The sequence below is a fragment of the Vidua macroura genome, chromosome 2 (genome assembly GCF_024509145.1).
Source record: "Vidua macroura isolate BioBank_ID:100142 chromosome 2, ASM2450914v1, whole genome shotgun sequence".
Classification (NCBI taxonomy): Eukaryota; Metazoa; Chordata; class Aves; order Passeriformes; family Viduidae; genus Vidua; species Vidua macroura.
The window spans coordinates 16,555,972-16,574,597 of NC_071572.1; the positions used below are offsets into that span (position 1 = coordinate 16,555,972).

Here is an 18,626-nt window from a genome sequence, read left to right on the forward strand (position 1 = left end):
GTGCCAGCTGCATCTGATGCCCTACACTTGGCCAGGAGCTCTGCACCACAGGAGCTCAGCTCACACAGGTCATCATGTACTTGCATTCTAGCCTTCCCTCCCTGGCATGGGGCAGACCTGGGAATCCCCTCCCTGTGCCTTGCAACACACATGGATTTGACATTTCATTGCCCTTATCAGGGACAGCAGAGAAGAAGCTGTGCTGAGAGCAGCGACCTGACCGCAGAGTTGTGAGTAGGTGCTGCCTTTCCAGCCTTCTCTCTGATCCTGCAGCTGGTTGCATTGCTCCTCCAGTGGGATGGTGCAAGCACAGCCTCAGGGCATGACTTCAAGGTCCACCCAGGATACAGAAAATAAGGGTTCCAACCTGTTCCAGCTCAAGCAAAAAGCCATGTGTTTTGAAGCCTGAGCCCTGCTGAGGCAGAGTGTGCATCACTGAAGCAAGAACACTGAGCCCCTTCCAAGTTGCTATCAAGGTTTCACAGCTGAAAGGGACCTGCTTTCTCTCTTCATAGCTTGGGTTAGATAAGACTATTTCAAGAAGCTTTCTTCTCCAACAAAAATGGTACATTTTATATTACTGTCAATTCATTGGGAAGAATAAAACTGTTTTAAAATATATCTAATATACATTTTCACACCTATTCACAGTAAGCACTATGATTTTATCACCACTACCCATTTCTTTCAGTAGGATTATTTGCTAAAGCAGGCGAGTGTTACAATTTGCCCTGCACAGAGAGACTCCCTGACCTGCCCATGTCTCCCACAATGCGCCTCCACCCAAAACAGCTATCAGCTCTCACTCTGGACAGCTGACAAGATTAGAGGCTGAAGGTGAGAGAGAAATGCATCTTCCACACTGATCATCTGTCATTCCTGCTGCTCCTTTGTAATGCCTTTTCCAGAGGGAGATGTCATCTCAGATCTCCCATATCTGTAATTCTCTGCAATTTTCCACCACTCACCTGGAGCATGTAACATTACCTTCCACTCTTTCTCTGCTCCTTAAAATTGTTCATAGAAATGTAAGGAGAAAGAGTTTACCATGGAGAGTTGACAAGCATTAAAGAAAGGGAGAAACAAGTACATAGCACTGCAAGCAAAATTTGCTACTTACCATTCTTAATGCTCTCAATCCGTACTGGGAACCCTGACTGTGCTGCCGCAATTAACTTCAAAGCAATGTAAAATTGAGCAGGACCAAAATAACCCACACGCTTGGCTCCACAAACTTCTGTAATCTGAGAGAGAAGAGACACATTGTCAGTTAAATGCATTTTGCTCTTCCAGATGTCAACATCTCCACATAAACAAAGAAAGAATTTTAAAAACACAAAATGCTTGTTGTATTTGAAGCTTTCTACTACATGTATTTGTTTCAACTCAGAGCATTAGTACGTGAGAGACAGGTTGGTAGCTGTTATGCTTTTCAGAGGCACTGCTGGTTAACACTGCTATCCTAAAACAAGTGATGGGTTTTCATACTATGTAAGATTTAGCAGCAGGAGAAACTAAAAGTTCTTAAGTACACTGTCCAGTAAAACATTTCCACCAGGAAAATTATATATAATATTAGCCCTAACAACAAGAGTTCAGATAATTACCATAACTGGTACATAAACATAACAAAAGACCCCAGCACACCACTTGAACAAATTTTTTTGTGTGAAAAATTAACATGGTCTCAGCACTGAAGTTTAAATTCTGTGTATACTTCATTATTTGCTTCACTCTGCCACTTTTCATGAAGGAAAGAGCACCATGTTCAGACAATGCCTAAACAGCAAGTATCAGCAGATTTTAAGCATAGGCACAAATTCTCCCATGCCTGGAGCTACCAGATGTTCACAAATAAACCTCAGACAAGCACTGGGGTTAGAACAAAACTCCATTTGCCCCATACATAATAGGAAATCTCAAATTATTTTCCTGAAAATACACCGACATTAGCAATGTCTACTGGCTGGCAAGTTGCCGCCTCTGTGACAGTTCTCCATGGGCAAGTGTTGCTTCTGGAAAGCCATGTCTCTGGATTGGCTCCCAAGCTACAACAGCCTGACAGAAAGTATTAAAATGCATATAAGCAAACAGCACAAATGAAAAGTCTATTTTTTCTGATTTCTTTTTATATGTATATATACACATATATACACAGTGGCAAAATGTCAGGTCAAAAAATTACTGAAAAAAATCAAATGTTTTGGAATGGTAATTCTTACTAATCAGAGACAATTGTTTTCAAGCAAACCCCTTCTTTTCTGTATGTGGCCTCTGCTTTGACCAAATGAGCTCTGGCTACTTTCTCTTCCTACAAGTTTCAGACTTGGTCACAAGACACATCAAATAGTTTTTTTTCTCTTACTGCTTGATCAAAAGGGAGATTGAGTTTCTGTATAAGGACAGTTTCAATTAACCAGAAGCATTTGTCATTCTCTTTCCTTTACTTTCTTCTCTGTTATTGCATCCTTTTTTTATTCTGCCCTTCCCTCTATCACTGGCCTTGCTTCTTTCATTTTCCAGTGGGAAAGCAAGGCACTTGGGATGCACCGGAGATGGATGACTGGGCACACCCCTGCTACCCTTTCTGAGCTGCAACGCAGGGTTCTCCCCTTGGTCCTGGATGCCCTGGCTCTGCCTGGTGCAGTGGTGTGGAGTACAGATGACTGGACTGGACCATGGACACAGAACATGCACAGGAGCTGCACTTCAGACTGCTCCTCATGGGCAAAACCTCCAGGCACGCCAGGATCCGGCAGCTCTGGGGACAATGCTGCTGTGGCAGGTATATGAGAAGCCACCAGCTTATCCAAGCCACCAGTCACCAGCCTGGGGAGAAGCAGATGGAGAAGGGTCACAACCAAGCTGAAATTCAATCTGGGTTCACAGCTCTGGTCTGTAATGGAGATGTTTGTTTAACACATGCCAGCACTGAACAAGGCAGTTGGCAAAAGCTAGGCACCCACCGGCAGCCAGGCCCTCCCATGGAGGCAGCGGGTGCTCAGCTCCTGCGTGACCCACGGGCAGTGCCTGGCATGGCTCCTGCTGTGGGGCAGAAATGGCACACAAAGTCCCTGGCTGTGCCTACAGGGTATACCTTATAGGGACTTTTCTCCTCTTGGGCTCTTTTCCTGCCCTGGCCACACTTCCTGCCCTGCCTAAGCTTGCTGACATGGAGCAACAGTGTCACCATGATGTGTTTCCTCCTGCTGGCTGCTGGAAAAAGGAAATACTGAGCAGCTGGGACTTTCACAGAGATGCTACTACCGTCCCAAAGAGTTCATTTTCCATATATTTTCTATAATTTGAAATATTAAGGTTGCTGAATGCTGCAAATGCTCTTCTTACTCCTCATATGGAAACATTAATATTTTATTCTGAACAAGCAGACTAAAAATTTTTATCAAGGATATCTCACCCCTCAAAAACATACTTACAGCCAATCAACCAGAAACTGCCTCTCTGTAATTTTGCTTTTTGATGATATCAACAGAAATAAATTTTGTAGACACAAGCTTCTGTTATTTGTGCAACCAGACTCTGAATTATTTGTTAATGGTCCAGAACAGAAGATGGAAGCTGACAGAGTAGGCAAATTTATTATAAATTATTTGTGTGTATTTATATAGATTAACTGCAGCTACAGGCATTTACTCGCATCAGGTTCCTTGTCCAGTTAAATGAGAGGGTCTTGAGTTCCTTCCAGCCAGCATTTCACAGTATCTGCATCAGAACCCCTGCTCAGAGGTGCCAACAGAGCAGCCCCTCTTCTGCAGCAACCACAGAAGTTGGTAGCAGATTAGCCTTTATCCAAAAGTAAATCCTCAGAACATGCTGCCTGCTCAAATTTTCACAGCAGCTTAAACTCAACACTGCATTATTTTTTTTTCCTGGTTTTACCTTTCACAGGGTCAGTGCACATAGCTTTTTGATGAGCAGATTACACTTAGTGATATGCAATTCTGAAATTAAGTTAGTTTGTGTGATATACTATTAGGAATCTCCCAAGGTCCATCCAAGTTAAAGGCACTGCATAGGAATGTGATATGGTAATTTTTCATTTAAATCCTTGAATCTGTTGTCAGTTTGGGCTGCATGTTTTTTAGCAAGCCACCAAGAAAAGAACTGGTATTTTCTGCTTGTGCGCTGCTAAACAGATGCACATATAAATAAAACAACCTGCATGCCTTGGTACTTCAAGGGATTTTAATGCAAAACAACTGACTGTCCATTTATATTACAATTTTTCCTTTAATTCTCCAGCAGAAAACTGAAATCCTCCAGTGATAGCAAAATACTGAAGTGTAATCAAGAATGTATTGGAAATAATTTTCCATGGTGGTGGGTTACAGATGTTATTTGCCAAATCTAACCTCAGGACAATAAAGAGAGTTAGTCCAAAATCACATAGAATCACAGAATGGCTGGAGTTGGAAGCGACCTCTGGAGATCCTCAAGTCCAATCTCCTTGCTCAGGAGATCAGGATCACCTAGAGCTGGTTGTACAGGACTGCACACAGGAAGGTTCCAAAAATGTCCAGAGAAGGAGAATGTGCCATTCTCACAGTAAAGAAGTTTTCCTCATTCAGAAGGCATTTCCTGTGTTTTATTTTGTGCCTGTTGTCCCTTGTCCTGTTGCTAGGCACCACCAGGAAGCCTGACTCCATCCTCTTGACACTTCCCTTCAGATACCTACATACATTGATAAAATCCCTTCTCCATCTTCCTCAGGCTAAACAGGTCCTGGCCCCTCAGTCTGCTCCTAAGAGATGCTCCAGTCCCCTGGTCATCTTTGGAGCAGTGATGCTTGAACTTTAACCACTTGGACCCATCCCATACCTTCTAGACCCCTAACCCATGGGATTCCTCCAAGCAGAACCCTGAAGAGGCCAAACTTAGCTCTCCTGAAATCCAGGGCTGGGACCCTACTTTCTGCCCTGTTTCCTCCATACAGGTTCTCCAACTCTACCATGTCATGGTCACTCCAGCCAAGGCTGCCCCAGCCTTCACATCCCAAACCAGCCCTTCTTTCTTCATTAGCACAAGGTGTAGCACTACACCTCTTCATGCTAGCTCCTCTACTACCTGTATCAAAAAGTGATCACCAGTGCTCTGCAGGACTGTCCTGGTCTGTGTGTCCAGTTGTGCTGTCTTTCCAGAAGATACCAGAGTGGTTAAAGAAGGTGGTGAAGGCCTGTGATCATGAGGGTACTTCCAGCTGTCCGTAGAAGGTCTCACTGATTCTTTCTCCTAATCAGGTGGCCTGCAGCAATATTCCAGTCATGGAAAATTGCCCTGTTCAATGGTTTGTGAGGCAAGAACACTGCTGAGTAGACAATAGGTATTCAGCAAGTAGCCTTAACACACTTGTTCTGTAGAGGAATTGCACCACATTCTCTACCAAGCACCCATAAAAAGGAGAGCAAGAGCAAGATCTATAATCCTGCACACCTTCTGACAGGTCAGAAGTTTTTCTAGGGTTGTAAAAATATATACTTTTTAGTAAATATTAAAAAAAAAATCTCCAATTCATAAACATTAAAATTTGAAAAGTAGCCATGAGCTCTTCAGAAGAGATGCTGTTTGAAACCACTGTGCTCCATGCAAACTTCTAATAGAAAAGCTCTACATCTTCAGGTACTGGAACACAGAGCAGTTTTTTGTATTTTTTATCCACTCACTGCTCTGCTCTATTGGCTGACAGTAAGTGTTATTTTTATAATTGCTCCTTGAAGACATCCCATATGAAGCAGCTTTTCCCAGCCCAATCTGACATTTTTCCAGTTCTCTCCAAACAAGTTTCCACTGCAGTCTCCAAGAGCACTGACCTCACAAACACACTGGGCAGGTCTAATTTAGATTGCAAGAACTAAACTTCAGAAACTGAATACAAGCCAAGAGCTGAAGCTTGTTTTTAATAAGTAGAAAAAGGAGTATGATCAGAAATAATTATACCCTATTCCTATGGCCAGGCTGAAACGGTCATCCTGGAGCCTCAAGGCAAAGGTAGATCTGGGGCTTTTGCTCTTTCATTTAGCTTCTGTGGCATCCTCTGTATCAGGCTGGCACACAATTTTTGTCTGTTCTCTGTTACCCTGCTGATACCTGCCACATAGATGGTCACTGCTGGTCATTCATGGGTAAATCCAGCTCAAAGGCTCTCACAACTCCATGTGGGATGAGGGATCCTGCAAGAGCACATGGGAGCTGAATGAGTCACCTCATTCGGAGAGAAAAACAAGGCGACCATCACTGGCTCCTGTGTCAAAGGAAATTTTGTCTCTACAATTTCCATCTCAGCACAACCCAGAATGCACATCTATTTTTTTTGTCTTTGCTCAATCTATAATGAGGTAGAAATATTTTCCAGTTTATCAACTGCCTCTCAATTTTAGAAAAAATGTTGAAAAGTTTTTGCCATTACCCAATGCACACCTCACCCAGCGCTCTCCCGAGGACAACCGTGATGCCACTGCTCAGTCCTCAACCACAGAGTGACCTCAGGTTCCCTTCTGGGTCAGCCAGCCACTTATAATAGTTTCAAAGGCAAATATTTGCAGCAGTGGCTTATCAACAGCTTATCTCAAAATTGTGTCATGCATCTGACCCTCTTTACCCTTTCTTTTTTTTTTTTTTTTTAATTTGTGTTTACAGACTCTTTGATCTGCTTATTACAGACAAGTTTTGCTACATTCTTAAACAGGTATTTCTCTCTCAATGGATCATTGTTCAGACATTTGTAATACTATTTGGAGCTCAGGGCTACATATCTGTTTCTTCAATATTTAAAGCAAAGTAAGAAACAACACATCAAGGATTACTGACTGGGAAGGCATTAAGAATATGCTGGGGGGCATTACATTCCCAGAAGTACATAGGAAGAGGCTCTGCCATGGATTAGGTTCATTACCTCTGCTCCATCATATCAGTGGTGCTTCTGTAACTATTTATTTTCTTCTGTCATCTTGACTTTTAAAAACAGATGTTCTATCTATTTTGGATGTTTTTAAGCATCACCTGAAATGCTTACTAAAAATCAAGCTATTTTAAACAAGCAGGGTTCCAATGTTTAAAACAAAATTTAAAACAGCTTAGTTTATGGCATAGAAGACACCGCATACATAGTATATTTTTAAAGAGCTAACTATAATACATTTTCATTGTTTAAGTTCTGCATGATCATCACTTTACATTTAAGAACACCATCATTTTAAATTGCAAGGCAAGCAACAGATAAACTGCAAAAGTTTCACAACTTCACATAACAAACATAGTGCTAAAAGCAGCAGAGAGCAACCCCCTGAGTTAGGCAAAAACCTGCTCACAGCATCATCAGGGTTTCCCTAAAGTCTCTCCTCCTGGCATGACCCAGAACCATCCACATCTGCCTGCACTAATGCTCCATCACACCTTTACATATCTGAGGGGAAAGCCTTCACTCTGGGAACAGGGAAATATATTTCTATCAGCTCCAAGCAAAACATTTTATACCAACACTGAGAACCACAAGGCTCACGGTTCAGCGCCCACTGTCCGCAACACCACCAACAGAACTGCATGAAATAAACCAAAAATCAGGTTCAAACAACACCAAGTCTGACAATGAAGCTTAACAGCAGAACCATTTTATGTACTGGAAAATGTTGCTTCCTTAGCAGAGGTTAAATATAACCCCAATCTGTAACACAAATGGTTTCAATCTTTAAAGAGCCTGTGAGCAGGAGCAGGACAGGAGCAGGACAGTCACACTTGGTCAGTACAAGAGTCTGTCCAGTCCTCTTTCTTGTTTAACAGTGAGCTGTGGATGCCTAAGGAAACCCAAGCATGTGAATCATGCAGTACTTCTCTTCAAGTGGGAAGACTCGTAATGCCAGCATACCACAAGTCACAAACTATTGATCTGAATTATACAGCTGTGAGGACATGTGAGTCAGCACTGATAAGTAAAAGATTTCAATTATTAAGGAGTGTTGACAAGAAAAAAATCTGCCAGAGAATAAAGGCTGCTGATGCATGCTAATACTCATAACCACTGAAATGTACCTGAAAGAAATGCCATCTCCCATGCTCAACCTTTGGTCTTTAATACACAAAGGCTACTCAACCATTTACCTGTATGTGATGTGGAAACACTGGATAGTTTCATCTCACATCAGTTTCATATGGGAGTTTAAGAAGCCCCATTCCTGAGAAACATCTGACAATCACCAAACCAAGTAAATTCGTTTCATGATAACAGTGCCTACGGGCCTTAAGTCAGAGGTCATTACACACATTTGCTGATACTTCATTCTGTCTTTAATAGGAAAACCTAGCACGACCTTCACCAAACACATACCTTTAGGAGCGTGTGAAAAGCCTACAGAGGTGAAAGAGATGAAGCAAATTATTTTCAAAACCTCCTTGCCTTTTTTTTCTCCCTATTTGGAAAATGAATGCTCCAAGAACAGCATTCATGGATCTAAAGTTGTTCTGTGTTTCATCACTGTCTGTATCAAATCCGTATTAACAAGATCGATAAATACAGCACATGTCAATAAATATGTGTAGGAGTATAAGTAAAATTTTAGTAATGCTTGGAACACAAAAATAAAGTCTGAGAACAGGTTACTCCAGCTTTAAGAACTTGGCACAAAGATGTCAACAATCACTACACATTTTTTATATAAATCCATTTATTCACTGAACTGCTTCACTTTCTTTGTAGATAATCAGTTTGTATCTAGATATGGCAACACAGATACTCAGCAGGTCACTCTCTGAAATGCTGCATGCAGTCTTGCCAAAAATCACTGTTAAAATCTGAAAATCCATAAAAATTTACAAAGTAAACAAAATTGAGTTATACATGCTTTATCTGCTTTTCAAATCTCGACTGTGGAAGCAAGGGAGTAAGAGCAAGTAAAATGGCAAGCACGGAGCTGTCACACTGCCCCATCCAAACAAGTAAAATGCAGAAAATTTCCACAAGGGTTATCCAAATTTCTTCTCATGCAAGTCCCTGCCAAGAGCATTTAATTCTCTTGGACATGGGTTTCATAAAGCTCATCCTACAGATGGTTAACACTGTATGTTTTATACAGTGCAAATATGGTAAAGGCACTAGTCATCCCAGGATTTCTGTTCATTTTCCTGCTCACCTCATCTCTTTCAAGAGCATATCTAGAGATATAACACAGAGAAGTCCAGGACATGACAGAATAGAACCCAGACTCTCCAATTCTTGTCCACTGAGCAGAGACTATCCTGAACTCTCCTTACCCACAAGCAACTGACATTGCAAGAGCTTGATGGAGGCAGGATGTAACTATCCACACTGAAATTTGGCCAGGGCTGGAACTAGGCCAACCAAAATATCCATCTTTTCCTAACACTTTAATTTTCTGAAGGTTGAACAAAAATAATATCTAAATCTTACTGCTAGTTAGAGTGAATGGGAAGCTGCTTTTTAGCTCAAGTGGAAATGCCATGTTTTGCACAGGAGCTGCACCAGTATCCTCTAGGAATGGAAATACAGGATGATCATGGTAAAATTAAAGGACAACACTACTTTTGCCATGCAAAATCCTTGTGGTTTGGGCATTTTAGACTACTTCGGCAACAAAGTTGTTTATTATTTTGAGTAATACTTTACACAAGCAGCATATCTGTTAGCATATTTTGTTCTTCAGAGTACATTTTCACTGACTTAAAAATACAGCACTCATTTATAAGCTTGAGTTCATTGTTAATCCAATGTACTTCAAAATCTATTCAAAAGGCTGTGTGTCTGTACATATGCAAAACTGAAATTAAATATAACTTGAAACCCAGCCTAAAAAATCAAACCTTTAAAGGAAAGATTTTTGCAATCTGTCCAAGGCTTTTTTCACAAAAGGAATAATTGTCTCTCCATTGTTGCAGTTCAGATATGAATTAAAATACCTAACATGAGGGTTTTCTAAAAAAAAAAACTGAAAATACTGACATTTTATAATGGAACTTGAGGCCATTTAAAATGCTGGACTCTCCAAGTATGCACAAAAACATATATATGAATCTTGTAGTTTGTCATTCATACAGAGAATCCTTATCCTACCTTTGTTAAATTTCAGTCTCTTAGCAGCATACCAGAGACTGAGAAATAACAGATTTTTCTGAAGAGAAAAATAAATACTCATTGGTTGGATTGATGTCTTATTTCTTGTTAGAGTAAAAATTCAGTTTGGCTGTTACTCCTACAAAACAAATGCATATTACAAAAAATTCCATAAGGTGTTGCTAGACAGGATTTAATTTACCCTTCGAAGAAGCAAACATCAACTCTTTGTTGCAATTTACTTGTCAATGAGTGAGTAACATCTGAAGTTCTGCAATACAAGTCCGTTTTGTTCTCATGTTAAAACATCATCATAAAAAGCCTCAGTATAAGTAACAGTCTGTGAAATCATTGCTCCACCACCCATAAAGAAGCTTGCCAAACTCACCTGGGTGAGTGCAACGAGGTGCAAAGAGTATATAGAAAAATGCTGAAAAAGCTTAGCATTAAGGAGATAACATCTCCTGTGGAAACACCATAATGTCTTATGAACAATCAAAACATCTTCTCAAATTCAGAGACCCTTTTAGCACCTAAAGAAAAACTATGGAAACCATTGCTAGATAAATGCTGAAGTCAAGTATAGTGAGGAAAACGTGCCAAAAGTCTTGTAACTTTTTTGTAAAAGTATAAAAAATAACTGTTATCAGAAATTTCTTTTGACAGTTCCACTGTTAAATTCAAGCCAAGGCTACCCAAAATATGTGCCTTTACAGTCAAATCTTTCTTTTCCCATTCTATCCAAGTAACTGCATTGCTATAAGTGAACCTCAGAAAACAGAGTTGTTTTAAGTCACCACTGAGAGGTCTAGTGGACTGCCTACAGACAGTACTGCAGTGTGCTCCTGCTGCCTCTACAACAGCTGCCTTATTATTTCCACATTTCTTTGTAACTACAAGGAAATACTTCAGGAGTTTCACTCTCAGATGCTATGCCAGGATAACTTTACAATCTGTTCCATTTGTAGGCGTTCTCACAGCTGAAAAGCATACCAAGAGCGACCGACAGCAAACCTCATCACAATTGCTGTTATCTTCTCATATCCAGGCAAAAACATTTCTCTACTTATCTTGGAAGGAGAGCAGCCTTTTCTTCTTAGCAATCATTTTCCTACTTGTTGATGGGACACAATTCCTCCAGCCACCATTGCAGTCTTGATGCACCCACTCACAAACTAGATCTAAATAAATTCTTCATCTCTGATCATACTCAAACAAGGCACCTCACTCAATTCCCCTCTGCAAGGGACAAAACACTTGGATGCTGAGCCACATGGGCCACGGTTTAATCATGCGGGACAAACTTTTGTGTGGGTTGTAGATAACAAAAGATCAAACACAGAGGACACCTAATGTTGCTTAGAAAGATTGCAGAAAAACATCCAGTGTTTAGCTTTTTTACATTTTAGTGACAACTTGCATCATTACAGTACAAGGCCCATGAAGAAATTCAAAATATTTTGAAGTTTCAGTATAAACATGAGTTTTCTGCTGTTTGAGTTCAAATACACAAAATACCCAAATAACAAATACACAAATACCCAAATAACAAGGCACTTTGAAAAACTAAAAAGCCATAGGCAGAGGTCACTGGCAGAGGCAGTAATCAAAACTCGCCTTTCAGCTGTCATCAGCACTTAACTCATTTTGCCAAGCTCTTTTGGCCTCAAGCAGCAGTAGCACCGCTGACTACAAGTGCATTGATCTGTTCTTCAGGTTTCCTTGCAAAAACCCTTACAAAATCCTAGCCCAAAGAGACTGCCACTTCTCATTCCCACCCTTCCAGAAGCCCCAGCAGCTCAGGGCACTGGCGGCCAGGCTGCACCCAAAAGCGCCCGGCTGCAGACCTTCCACTTCCATGAGCTCATATCCCTGACTGAGGGTTTTCAGAGGAGTCTGGAAAACCCCTCCTTTGGGAGATGTGCTGACAAAGGCTTAGAACTGGCTCACTTTGCTCTAAAAAATTGGCAATTATGTCAGATTTTTCAGGACTTTTGGGACAAGACCTTTAAAATGCAGGAGGAGTAACCAGCTTCCATAATTATTGAAAGAAATAAAAGCAAAGGTAGTGATCCTAAACAGAGCTGAGACTTGAATTCTGTGCAGCTGTGCTGAACTGTGGATCAGCTGCATGACTGTCATGTCTCTGGCTGCCCATGGGATCCACAGATTGCCCTACCAAAAGCCCACTGGAATACTGGGTTCTCAGGGCCATGGCAGGAGGACAGGCGGTACTCCTGGAGTACCTGTCGGTACTTCCATGCAGACGGCATTCCCAGGATATGCACCTGTGAAATATTCTCAGACCCCACCAAAATATAGTGACCCAAACCAAACCAGTGATACATAGCAGAGCTGGCCAAAAAAATACAGCAGCAAAGTTATCAGCTCCAGGTTTCTGGACTGAACTTTTGAAAGCCTGGCAGATGGAGCAAAGCTGGATGGCCTCTCCCACGCAAGACTCTTCAACAGCAAGATTTTTCTACAAGACAAAACTCTAGTTGACCCCTCTGGATCTATTTGTTTTCAGTGAGCCTTGGTTCCAGTAAAGAAATGGAATAAAGCTTTTCTTACACATTTTTCTCTAACATATGATTTATAACACCAGATTTTTTCACTCCAGCCAGTGCAATACAGATGAGTGTTTAAACATTCAGTTCAGCAACACCTTTACGCTTGTTTTCATTACATTTCCTCCCTACTCTTTAATTGCTTAAAACAACTCTAAGACCCAAACATCACAATATGCAAAAATAAATAATACATCACTTAAGAACACCGTCTTGCAAAATCTTCTGTAGCACTACAGAAAGAGATAATTGTCCAGAATTAAACTCGAGCAACATGGTTTTAAAGATTCAGAAACTATTTAGAAAAACTACTCTTTTTTTTAACCAATGTGGTTACAAAAATTAAATTAAATTTAAATTAAAATTAAATTTGTGGTTACAAAAATTAAATTCTGTACATTAGAAAAGGAGACCAAAAATCTTAGAGAGTGTTTTAAATTATGCCTTTTCCAAAACCCCAGAGGGAGTAAGTGATGAAGCTTGTTTTCCAAGTCTTCATGGCAGAGTGAAGATTTCTGCAGTTTAAAATTAATTGACATGTTATTAGAAGCATTGCACTCAATTGAAATGGGCATAATTCACTGACAAAGAGGTAACTCAGGAGTGAAATTCTGTAAAAGGATTTTCTAACCACCAGGTCAGTGGCAATTTGTGCGGAACAGCTTAGGCTGGTTCACTCTGGAAAGGCAAAAGTCACTTAATGGTGCAGCCTATTTCTCTGCTATCAGAGATGCTGCATGATCTCTGCAGCAGCCATTCCTGCTCAACTTTTCTCTCCTGTTCTGATAATGACAGCCTAACTTGCACTTGCAAAAGACTATCAGATATTGCTTTGGACTTCTAAGACATCACAGATACACAGGGTATCTGTGCACCAAACCAAGGAACTCACACACTTGCACAGCTGAGGGGAGCAACTCAATGACAGAGGTTCGTGATGGGTATGCAAATCCCTGTTTCATTTCTCCAATCTTGGCACAACTTTCAACAAAAATTTATAGCTCAAAATAGCAAATTAATAAGGGAGAAATTAAAACACTGTGCAGAGAAAAGACTGCTGATTTATTTGATTCTGAAGAGATGGGTAAAATGGAGAGAGATCAGTGACCAATGCCGCATGCTGATTTCAGCTCTCCAAAGGCACTAATGATCACTGCAGGAAATGTACTACTATCTGCAAAGCAAGAAACAAAGGTCCAGTCAAATCTTAGTGATTTTATAAGAATATGAGTATAGTGATTTGTGATCCAGGTCTCATTTGATATAGAATTCAAAAAACTCTGTGAATTCTGTATCAAATGAGACTTGAATCACAAAGAGCTATACTGAGATCTATTTGTGATTGACACAAAGTACATGAGCTAGCACTTCTTTAACCCTGCAAGAAATCCTTCTACAATCAAATGGATCAGTTCACAAATGGAACATAACCCAAAAACAGGACAATAAGTCTGCATTTGCCACCAGAAGACAGTTCCATGCTTGTCCGCTGTTGTGCTGCATATTCAATATTTACAATCTGCTCTAAATAACTATTCTATTAAGCAATTATATTGCATTGGCCCATCATTCATGAAAATGAAGCTCAGCAGAGATGCACTGGGAAAGAGCAAGTGTGTACCGTTCCACTCATGGCTGTTGCTGAAACACCTTCTCCAGCTCTCAGCACAGCTGGTTGCGCAAGAGGAGCTCACAAGGTGTTTGAAATGCAAAATTATTCATTTTCTCATTTTTTTGGTCTTAATGCAACAATTAACATTATGCTTATTTTAATGCACCTCTATTATTGAGGAGAAAACACAGCAGGCAAAGTATTTAAGAATATTAGCTGTAAGGCTTTTATGACTTTCACAGGACTTTCTGGCATTAATCTAGAAAAACAAAAGGACATCTGTACCCATTACTAGATATTAGAATAAAAAATTATTTGCAAAAGCTTGTCACATGCAGCTTTTCTAAATATCTGTTCGTTTTTAGCATTACTTTGCTTCAGTATTGAAAATTAAGCCTATGCACCAGGACAGTGAATGAACTAGTTAGCAATCATTTTTCCTTTCAATTGCTTTATTTTCTTTCTTGTTCTTTAATACTGGGAAGTTTTATATTTAGGCAGATGTCTCCAGGCAAATTATTGCTTAAAGTAAATGAAAACTAAATACCAGAACCCAAGCCTGTGTTGCACAACAATTCTTAAAGGCAGCACCCTCTCTTCCTTCTCCTAACCCTCTGCCCTATACTTTGCACAATTTCTGCACTAAATGAAAGAGGAGTCCTGCAGCGCAAATAGTTTATCATGCAATTAAACCCCACAACACATTCACAAAGAAGCCAAAGTACAGCAGCTTAAAAGCAAGAAAAAACAAACTGCAGAAGATTTTAATAAAATTGTATTTTACTAAGTACGCAGTCTTTGAATAAGTGAGCTAGAAATTCTTTTCTTCTAAATTTCTCTCTTCACATTAAAACAACCACATGAAAATTCACTAGGAAAGCTCAAGGGTTGAAAACCCCTGAGTCTCTTAACTGCTATGTTAGTTTGAAGCCTACCTGAGAACAAGCAGAAGTACTTAACAAATAAATACTCTTTCCCCTATTTTCCTTGACTAAACCATTTAAACTCCTCAGAGTGCAGGAACAGCTTAAGCTTTTAATTCCCTTAGTGCTTTTGCACAGGAATCTGTTGGCTTAGTAGACTTACAACAACCACTTTGTTAGGCATGAGAAGCAAGATAACAAGGCAAGTCCTATTCCCAACACTGCCCTTCACTCCGGTCCCACCTAACAAATATTGCTCTACCTCCCCAGCTGCTGCCTAGCAAGACTACCACAGAAAGTGCTGTCAGTTTGGGATATCTCAAGATTTATTTTACTGGGAAATTAAATTTCAGCTGTTCCTATTACTGACAACTTACTGAAGGCAAGTTTAAATCGAAGAGGAAAATATTTGAATACAACAGAAAACACATTATTGTCACATTTCTTCACTTGTCATTTTTCAACTGTGGCTTAGTTTTATTTTGCTGTTGAAACTGCGTCTACAGTCAGAAAGCAGGAGTGTTTTTTCCATGTGTAAATACTTAAAATAGATATAGATTACATTTCATTGTTGGTTTTGAGGGTAGGCTAACAGGGAGAGAAGGGCTGATGCAAGATTCTGGGAATTTTTGCAGGGAGAGGGAGGTGTTTTAAGTTGCTGAGGCTTGCACGGGGCAGAGGAAAAATGCCAGTTTTACATCTGCTCTCCTGGTGACTTGTCCACCAAGAAAACAAAAAAGCACCTCCATTGATGATCTGCTTCTCACCACAGTTGTGAGCTCATTGCTGACGAGTATGAATGGGAGTTTGTTTTTTCTTCAAGTCCTTAGCCATTCTAACGTTCTAAGTTGCTCTACAGTATCTGTACAGAGGAGTTTCAGCCTCTAAAAAAACTGTTTTAAGCAGAAAAAAAAAAAATCAAACTATCTATCCACAAGCACTTTTTCTCTATATTTTGCAATATACGTATTTTGCAATATGTGCAAACATATTTATACATATTTTGCATATACATACATATTTTGCAATACTATCTGAAAGACTCTCAGATTTTATTAAAAAGTGAAACATCAAGATAAAATTACTTTTAAAATAACCTATGGTATGACAGTAGTTCTGAATTAAAAAGACTTGCCTACTCAAACTAGCAACAAGAAATTAAAAGTAGCACTGTCCATTATACATTTTTAAAAATGTAAACTTCCTAATTCTCAGAAAAATTTCTGGTGAGTACAATTTCTTAAAGTATTTGGGAAAAAAAAAGAAGTCTTTTCTGAACATGTATGGCAGATACACAGCTTTTACTCACTACAATTTCAAAACCCTGTCTGGGATTGATGTCACAAATAATTCTGACTCTCAGCACAGTACATACCTTACTGGCACAAAGAAGGTATTTAATACTGACATATAAAATACAGCTTTGAGGAATTTTATGCCTGTAGGTTCCAGTGATCTTGAGGTACCTGCAAAAGCAGGATGATTTTAACTCTGGCAAATAACAAACTGTGTTACCTTTTCCTCTCAAATAAACCCTAATAACTACCCAAATTTACAGATAATCTGTATGTTCCTATGCAAAGAATCACAAAAAAAACTGTGACAATTGCAAATGTCACAACGCATTAAGCAGGAAAAAACATTCAAAATGCCACATAAACAATACAGTTAGTAACACCAATTAAAAAAAAAAATCAGAAAGGTAACCTTATTCTTAAAATACCCATGCCCTTTTAGAATCTTATGTGCTTACTTGTGTGTTTCATCCTTCCAGATTCAGAAATACAGAAAAACTTTTGTTCACAATGAACAAGTCATGCAAAAATGACTCAATTAAATTACAGTGTATAATAGAATTTATTTGTATTCTGTACCTTTCTTTTTAATGTCACAATATTTGGGCACCTTACTCAGGCTCTTATTGTTTTAAATCCCTCAGAACTGCTTTCACAATAATAATTCCCACAACACTGAAAATCTTTGGCATTATACTTTAATGTCAAAAGGAATTAATTCAAACTGAATGAATACAAAACCTTTTGTCCTTTTAAACAAGAACTCTTAATGAGGTATATAACTGTACTTATTGCACATCAACAATACAAATTTAATTCAGATTGCATAAAAATGCCAGATTTTTTCCCCTTCTTGCTAAAAAAGCTGGAGGCACTTCCACAGAGTATTAACTTTAAAAACCTTGACACTCCCCAAAGGAAACTGATTTTCTACAAATACTTTGGGAGGAGGTCAACTTGTATTCCTGAGCAAGACATTTATAGTCCATTTGGTTCCCAACCTACAACACAGCCCACAGGTGAGGGTGCAGCATATGGAAACCCAACACATTGAACGAGTCCACACTGGATGAAACTTTGAGAATAGGAGGAACAAAATGGAAGGTAACAGAAAACTAATTCTAGAGTTTAACATTTTTCCTAAGTCTCCTTATTAAGCATTCTGTAATGAAATTGTTTGCACAGTAATTGCTGATCTTCTATAAGACTTGACAGACATATGAGAAGCAATCATCCAACTTATTTGGCTCCCAAGAGCTTCATATATGACTTGTTTGTAAAGGAATTAATAAGAAACATTTCTGACTCAACAAGGAATTTACTGTGAACTCATTCCCTTACTGAGGGATGACTTTTGAGGGGGGTTGTGTGGATTTTAATTTTGGGGTTGTTTGTTCAGTTTGGTGCCAGTATTTCCAGCTGAGGGCCCTTTGAACACTGGGTGCTGTTACGAGTCTTTTATTTTCTGATCCACAACCAATGCTGGTTTCAGGGACAAGAAGTGTACAAGACCACACAAGGAAGCTACTAACAGTAGTATATTTTTAAAACTAAAATTTAAAGGAAAGAACACAGACACAGGTGAACACACCATACAACACAATCCACCATTTCAACACGTGTAGAAACCACAACCCTGCCTTGCTGGAAACTAACATGGTTTTATGAACCTCAAAATCTTCATGAACTCTTTATGGATTAGCCCACTGGGCAAGGAGACAGTTTTGGGGCAGGCAATGACCCCAGACACAGTTCACTGATGGACAGTAAAGATCCTGCAGTTGGTTGATGCATTTTGACTGTCTTGAGGGCTGTGGTCCGTGGTTGTGATTAGCAGAATGGGCGGTACAGCCCTGTCCACAGGGAGGACCTCTCCTGCCACTGCAGCTCCCCAGGCCTTTGAAAACATACCAGTGTGCCTCAGGCACAAGGGACTCCCCATTCAGAACCCAGAGGAAAGCCACAGTGGAATTCTCACTTCTTCGAAGAATCACTCCCATATGGGCTTTATGCTTACATCTGATGTGACCATTTGAACTGTCTTCTGTCTTACTAGCAAATGCTACCTCAAGATTCTTGATGAAAAGCTTTCTCTGCTTGCACTTTCCCAAGACTTCTTGCAGAAATGTCCAAATGTAAATGTCAGTC

The 18,626-nt window shown here is 39.7% G+C and overlaps 1 protein-coding gene across 1 annotated transcript in view; it reads right to left on the reverse strand.

Moving 5' to 3' along the window:
- REPS2 (RALBP1 associated Eps domain containing 2) overlaps positions 1-18,626 on the reverse strand; it is a 95,877-nt gene that overhangs the window by 60,525 nt on the left and 16,726 nt on the right. Inside the window, exon 2 of the mRNA XM_053970170.1 lies at positions 1,121-1,244. Coding sequence (XP_053826145.1) covers positions 1,121-1,244 — 124 coding nt within the window. The remainder of the gene's footprint in view (positions 1-1,120; positions 1,245-18,626) is intronic.